At 38.2% G+C, this 7515-nt stretch overlaps 2 protein-coding genes across 2 annotated transcripts in view; both read right to left on the bottom strand.

Moving 5' to 3' along the window:
- The window catches only part of LOC107676475 (unconventional myosin-Va-like), a 39502-nt gene that overhangs the window by 14002 nt on the left and 17985 nt on the right, over positions 1 to 7515 (bottom strand). Inside the window, exons 5-6 of the mRNA XM_016471025.1 lie at positions 4097 to 4253; positions 1744 to 1887 (exon numbers count right to left, since the gene is read on the bottom strand). Of these exons, the coding sequence (XP_016326511.1) occupies positions 1744 to 1887; positions 4097 to 4253 (301 nt within the window). The remainder of the gene's footprint in view (positions 1 to 1743; positions 1888 to 4096; positions 4254 to 7515) is intronic.
- LOC107676482 (cAMP-regulated phosphoprotein 19-like) overlaps positions 5550 to 7515 on the bottom strand; it is a 36957-nt gene continuing 34991 nt past the window's right edge. Inside the window, exon 4 of the transcript XR_001632745.1 lies at positions 5550 to 5586. The gene's annotated coding sequence lies outside the window, so the exon portion shown is untranslated. The remainder of the gene's footprint in view (positions 5587 to 7515) is intronic.

The raw sequence follows: 7515 nt of genomic DNA, 5'->3' as shown, positions 1-7515 counted from the left end.
ATCAGCGAGTTTCTGTAAAGCCAGGCTCACGTGCGCTTGCGGTGGAATGTAAATACTCACGAGAATGAACAAGTGGAACTCCCGCGGCGAATAGAACGGTTTACAGTTCATGAAGAGTGCTTCTAGATCGGAACAGCACATCTTCTTTAACACTGTTACATCTGTACACCACCTTTCGTTGATGTAGAAACATGTCCCGCTGCTGCGCAATTTCCCCGTTGATTCTGTGTCACGGTCCGCTCTGAACAGCTGAAAGCCCGGCAGATGTAGCACGCTGTCCGGAATGGCGTCATTCAGCCAGGTTTCCGTGAAACACAGAGCAGCAGAGTTTGAAAAATCCTTGTTTGTCCGGGAGAGCAGAAGAAGTTTGTCTGTTTTGTTGGGTAGAGAGCGGAGATTTGCCAGATGGATGCTAGGCAACAGTTTCGAAATCCTAACTGTCTGAGCTTCATGAACGCGCCGGCTCGCTTCCCCCGTCTGCGCATCCTGAAGCGTTTGATCAGCGCTGCTGCTCCGCCAACTACAACGTTCAGCAAAACGTCAGAATAATCGAAATCCGGTAGAAGATTTTGTGGTGTGTTCTGACGAATGTTCAGCAGTTCATCCTTGGTAAAACTGATCATGTTTGAGAAACAAAAAACAGGAAAAACTAACAAAAACAGTACAAACACTGAGCCAAGCACTGAGGCGGCCGTCTGCGGCGCCATCTTGTTGACAGCTGACAGCACAGAACATGCACAAACCATTCATCTCTTTTGCTTTACTACTAGTTACAACACAAAATAAACATGAATGAACATCAGAAGGTCGAAAGATATGGTACAATTTACTGAAATGTACCATGTCTTATATAATCGATCTATCAGCGCTTCAACCATGCTTGTAAACAATGTGACAATGTTACATTTTCCTCAGAAAATACATTCAATAGCCAAAGCTTGATAGTTAGCTAGATTTATGGACTCTAGAGAGGAGCATTTTGCTACATATTCAACCCTGATCAAACTCACCTACCTGTGATTTTCTAATGATCCTGAAGACATTGATTAACATGCTCAGGTGTGTTTGATTAGGGTTAGAGCTAATCTCTGCAGGAAAGTGGATCTCGTGGGCCAGATTTGAGGATCCCTGATTTACAGCAGTATTTGAGAGAGATATATCCAAATGAATCAATATCAAATCAAATCTAGATCAGAACTTAATCGAATCGCAAGCTTGTGAATCGGAATTGAATCGTGAAATTTATGTCAATACCCAGTCCCTACCACATGCCATTTGTTCTTACATGTCTCATGACTAATCATTAATGATGTCAAACCTATGTCGTATTTCTTGGGATGAGCTATGGTGTGATGATTTATTCCTTATACAGAGCTATTGCATGACTTTCAAAGCCCTGTCTTGAATCCAAAGTGTTTTGCATACAAAACCTTTTTGGACATATTAAAAACCATTACAAAGATTTAAAAGCGCACAGTTAATCTTTGGATCACTAAGAAATTGTCAATACATTAACATTTGACCACCCAAATTTATATATCAATAGTATTTAATTCTGCATTTTATACCAAAGGCACAATTACTCATTTAATCAAAAGGTTAGGCAATCCTGACATAAGTCAAGTTTTAAAGGTACAGTAGCAAACAGCCTGTTTAATTTTAAATGCCAGAGAGAGTAGAAAATGGGCTTGATATATATACATATACATATATATGTATATATTATGCATGCGTGTTCCTTACCTGAAATACGACACGTGATTTCTCCAAGAGATATGTCCTCATGTTCGCTCCAATGATGCGATACTTCTTATCAAAGCCAATCTCAATGTATTTCCCAAAACGACTGCTATTGTCATTCCTGGTGGTCTTGGCATTACCGATGGACTGGAAATGAGAGGAGAAAAGCAACAGTTTGAGTGCAAGTACTGGACTGACCTATGGGTTTCTTTGTTTTTTTTGTTGATAGAACAGGACAGGGTTAAAAGTTTAAGGAGCGCACAGAGAGGTTATTGATTAAAAAAAACACAGAGACAGCAAGAGCATGTGTGTGGGAGACGACACACAGTGTTGCATCTCTGGGTCTCTACAGCAGGTCAGAAAGTTGATACCACCTCCCCCACAGAGCAGAAACCTGGTGATGAACACTAACAGAATCAGCAAGTAGCGAGCTTCTGAATGAGCAGCATCCTTATAAGGCATAAATTCATTAAATCTGACTACACAAGCTTAGATCATAATATGGTACAAACTTTGCTGAAGTAACTGTTTTGATATTATGAAAAAAAATTATTTTAGCTGAAGTATTTGTACCACCTCATACATTTATATGACGTGTAAAAAAATAAGTAAATAAACAAACTTTTATTATTTATTTTACCACAAAATGTATTGCTCCATCAGTGCTAAATAAGACAATACACATTGTTTCAGCAATCATACAGTATGGGAGTAGTGAAAGCCGGATTTTCCTTAAAGGGGTCATGAAATAAGAAACCAAAATGGCCTTAATCTTTTGACATATACGACATAATAAAAACGTCCTGTAAGTTTCAGAACTCAAAACTTTCTTGTTAGTCTAAAAATAGCTTATATTGAAGCTAGTCTGCCAAAATCACAGCTTTTGGAATGTTCTACTTTATGATGTAATAGTGTGGATAAGCACCGCCGCCTCAGAAGAAGATCAACGCCTGCTTCTACATCACTGCCTGTTTAGCCCTGCCCACCGATTTGCGCATGTAGTGTAAATAACGAGACGAGAAAACCTAGGTCTACACAGAAACCAAACGATAAAGATGGCTCTGAAGACAACAAGATGCTGTGCAGTGCCAAGTTGTGGAAAAACAGTCTTTGCATTGCCTTCCTTCTGATCCCAACGTTAGGAAAGACTGGATGAACTTTATTTTTAATGAAGTTTCAGACTGCGTCAGTTTGAACTTGGTCCTTTGTTCACTTAATTTTACCGCGGATTCTTTACAAACAATTTGACGCAGGAATTTCAGAAAGTTTGGAACTAAAAGACTGATGTGCCGACTATATTGGATCCGACAGTAATGTTGCAAGACACAAGTGTGAGTAACTGTTTTCATTACGTGGTCACTATTGCTTTGTCTGTTATTACAGATTTTTTTATATGTACCAGCAGCGCACAGCAGCGTCCTTCTATGAGGAATGTAGACTGTCAAACATACACAATGTTAGCCAATCATAGCAGTGGGCATTTACTTCCGAGTCTACAATCTGCCACGCCTATTCAAACAGATCGTCCTGATGAGGGGGGTCAAAACAGGACAGAAAATAGCCTATTACTTCTAAATTATGATGTTTTTGATGTAAAAATCTGGATAACATTACAAGTGGACCTCAGAGAACAGTACACAATAAAAAAACAAAAACAAAGGCATTTAATTACCCCTTTAAAGTGTGCCTTTAGCCCATTTGTTCCATATTCTAATAAGTTGAAACTTGCATAGCACACATAAAAAGAGGTAAAACAGCCAATTTGTAATATTTTAAAATGATTTACATTGGTACTTTTCAGTATGGAATGAATAATTTGACTGTTTAATCAGCACTTTTTCTACTTTTGTCTGTGAAGGATATATGGAATACTGCCATAAAAACAAAGTAATCAATTATGTGCATTCACATCTGGAGTTCCTATGATGCTTTAGCATGCTAACATTTATATGAGGTAGCTAGTTTCTGAAACAGTGATTGTGTAGGTCTTTAAGTATGCAGAAAAAATAAATGAGTTGAGGACAGCAGAGAAGGTCATATGAGCTTTCATGCTAACACTAAATTTACACTAATACATATGCAAGCACTCATACACACATATACACACTCTCTCTGCTGCTGTTCTGAGGGAAATGAGCCCTGGGGAGGTGAAGACCATGCAGTGAAGGGCAAATAGAATGCTCTGAACAAGACACTCATGTTCAGCCAGTGAGCTTTTAGTCTCTCAGCCCAAGGGGTTTGGCTCTCTGAGATATGAATGTCTGTATTATTAAAGCCCTTCATAAAAACAAACAGCCCAAGTCTCAGTACTGAGTCCAGAATGGCGCACTGATCTAGTGATGCAGGAAAAACTCACCTCCATGATGGGGTTGGATGCCAGAACTTTTTCTTCCACATTGGCTTCGCTGGCAGAGCCACTGACCGTAGCAAAGTAACGCATGGCGTATTTGGCTGAGACAGTTTTCCCTGCTCCGGATTCTCCGCTCACAATGATGGACTGATTCCTCTCATCCCTGCATAATGTGAAAAAAATACAAGATAAATGCAAGGAAAAAAGAATAAGTTCTACTTTTTGAAGAAGAAGAAGAAAATGTGAATGGTGTTTGTCCATCTAAAACTACTGCTTTAAAGTTGTGTCTACACAATGATAGGGCATTGCTGGGGGTTACTAGGGTTTCTGGATGTTGTCACTCAGCTGCTAAGTGTTGTGAGTGGTTCCTATGGTGTTCTGGGGTTGTAGGACTGAGGAAAGACACAAGGCTTTGATGAAATGATGCTCCATCTAAACTGTAGCTTTTGCTGCAACACAGGCATCCAATGATCAATGAAAATTTCAGACAGACAGGTCCAGTTGTGTAAACCATTGCAGCTGCATTGAGAAGAAGCGAGAGAAACATTACCTGTGGCTGGTCTATTTTTGGCTGGGCTGCAGTGAGCAACATCCTGACCTACAAACCTTCTCTTCAGATTGAGCAGTAAAGCATATACTCACACACTTGACAACACAGTAAAGCCAGAGACATACTCTATGCTAATGCAATGCAAGCACAGTTTCATTGAACGTACTGTACCTAAACAGACAGTTCACCTAAAATTGAAAAGACTGTCATTTAACCAACCTTGTGTCTTTCCAAACCTGTATGGCTTTCTTTGGTGGAGCACAAAAAAAGATATTATGCAAAATGTTTCAAGTTTTTTTGTCCATACAATGAAACTCAGTTGGCTCTATTCTTGGTGGTCTAACATTCTTTAAATCTTTTGTGTTCCAAAGAATGAAGAAATTCATGTTTGGATCACAATACCCAGTGGTTCAAACTGCAGTTGGTCTATGATAAATACAGACACAAGTAAAAACATGAACATACTGGGGAGCTGCTTTACAGCTGAAAATGAAGTTTCTAACGACATATGCTATTCTGTGTCAGCAGCACCGTATGCAGATACCTTGTTTACATTGTTTACACTTTGATCTGAATGCAAACAACTTATCCGCGTACATACGTTGCATGTGCTGTTTACATCTGTGATACTCTCCAAAATGGTGCCAGGGTGACGCGGAGGAGACAAATTGTTGAATAAAGTTGATATTTTTGTTTTCTTTGCGCACAAAAAATATTCTCTTAGCTTTGAAAAAATTACGGTTGAACCACTGATGTCACGTGGATTATTTTAACGATGTTTCTGGACCATGATCGTGTTAGGATACTTGCTGTCTACGGGAGGGTCAGAGAGCTCTTGGAATTCATCAACAATATCTTAATTTGTGTTCCAAAGAACGGAGGACTTACAGGTTTGGAACGACATGAGGGTGAGTAATTAATGACAGAATTTTCATTTTTGGGTGAACTATCCCTTTAAGGAATCCACACAATCAAGAATTCTGTGTGAAACTCGCATCGGCTTCAATCATGCGAATTTGCCACACTGACCCACAGAAAGCTGCTTGGTTTGAAATTGACTTTCGTTTGAAATGTGCTTGATATAGTATATCTACACTATTGATAATAGAAATTGGACCATTTTTGGTAAATTAAACATGTTTTTACTAGAGATGCACCGATTGACCGGCCAGTGATCAGAATCGGACGATTTTTCGCATGACCGGCCCGGATCGATGACCAGCCAGTCAGTCTCGCGTCTTGCCGATTCCGAGCCGATGCTTTTATTACCAGCGGCGCCGGCAATGACGTCACAGCCACGCGCACACTCACAGTCATGTGTAAACATGTCATTTCGCGTGAAAATGATTCTAATTTTAATTGCATTCAGTGTAAACGGCGACTGATAATGTATTTATGTCGTGCCAGATGAGGCTTGCACAGCCTGAGTGAGTGTGTGAGAGAGACTGCACACACAAAGTAACTCATAGAAATTTAGAGATGCGTACTGGGGTAGAAAAAAAAAAAGAAGATATTTACAAAATATGAATTAGGTAAGCAACATTATACAGCCATGATGTTTCCTCGAATATCAATATCAACACGATTGCAATGTGACACTGATTTTATACAATAGTATTTCAATAAACAAGAAGTTAAAATTAAGTGACTTAGATTTTAGACAAAATATTGACTGTTTTTGCTAAATTTTGCTGACGAAAATAGTTCCGATCAAAGCCACAGCAGAACCGTTGTGTCTCCAAGCAACACACAGCAGTGTTTTGTTACTGAATGAATCCATGTTTTTGAACGAATCGAGTGAGTCAATGATTCAGTGGCCCATTCATAAAGACAGTCACATGCATTGTTTCTGAATGAATCAGCCGTTTGAATAAATCGGTTGAATGAATGAATAAATGACTCACTCATTAAAACCACCTACTGGTGGTTTAGTCATATTTAAAAGTACAATTGCAACTCTACAGTTTCTTATTATTCTAACTGAATTAATTGAAACAAAGTAAGAATTTGATGTGAAAGATGACACATTTAATAAGGTTAAGGGGAAAAAATGACCATTTATAAACATAGTGGGAAATGACATCTGTTTTGTTACATACAGCAACTAATTTTAAGTTAACAATTTCTTCCTCTTTCCAGTCACAGAGCACTTCATTTTGAGAGTTGTTTAAGTGAGAGAAAATCTGTAACTTAGTCCAGATTGGGGGACTTGTAATGTTTAATAATTTCTTTTATTATGTAAATAATTTTTGCATTGAAATCTGCATAAATTTTTGTTTGTATATGCTGTAAATTATTGTTCTTAAAAAGAAAATCGGATTCGGCAAAAATCGGTATCAGCAGGTCACACTTCCAAAAAATCGGAAATTGGAATCGGCCAAGAAAATTGCAATCGGTGCATCTTTAGTTTTTACCCCTGAGAAAATAATGAAAAATAACTTCACCCTGAGTATATTAGGGCCTTATTCAGGTAGCTACCAACAGGGTTCCCACTCTTTCATGAACACCAGATTCAAGGACTTTTTAAAGCACCATTTATTTTATATCAAGCACCTATCAAATTCACACCCCAGAATATGTAGTGTCATGAAAGACCTTACATTACTTAACAGTTCACTTACACTTAACATTTACCTTAAACATTTCAGAGTAATGTTTTGAATGTGTAGGTTTCATAAATTGAGGCCGTTTTGAGCAGTTGTGTTCAAAGTACTGGTAATATTCAAATACAATTTCTAAAATATTGATAAAATATGCATCAAACTGGTTTTTGCTGTAGTTCTTGTGCAAGATTTAAATTTGAAAAAATTTCTCAATTTTTAAATTAATAAAAAGTGGTTAAATGTTGTAATAACATGGTAAAACCTGTTAACAT

Source organism: Sinocyclocheilus anshuiensis, unplaced genomic scaffold (assembly GCF_001515605.1).
Source record: "Sinocyclocheilus anshuiensis isolate Anshui unplaced genomic scaffold, SAMN03320099.WGS_v1.1 scaffold168, whole genome shotgun sequence".
In the NCBI taxonomy this organism is placed as follows: Eukaryota; Metazoa; Chordata; class Actinopteri; order Cypriniformes; family Cyprinidae; genus Sinocyclocheilus; species Sinocyclocheilus anshuiensis.
Note: the sequence above shows the minus strand (reverse complement) of the source record. Positions and strands in the feature narration are given on the sequence as shown.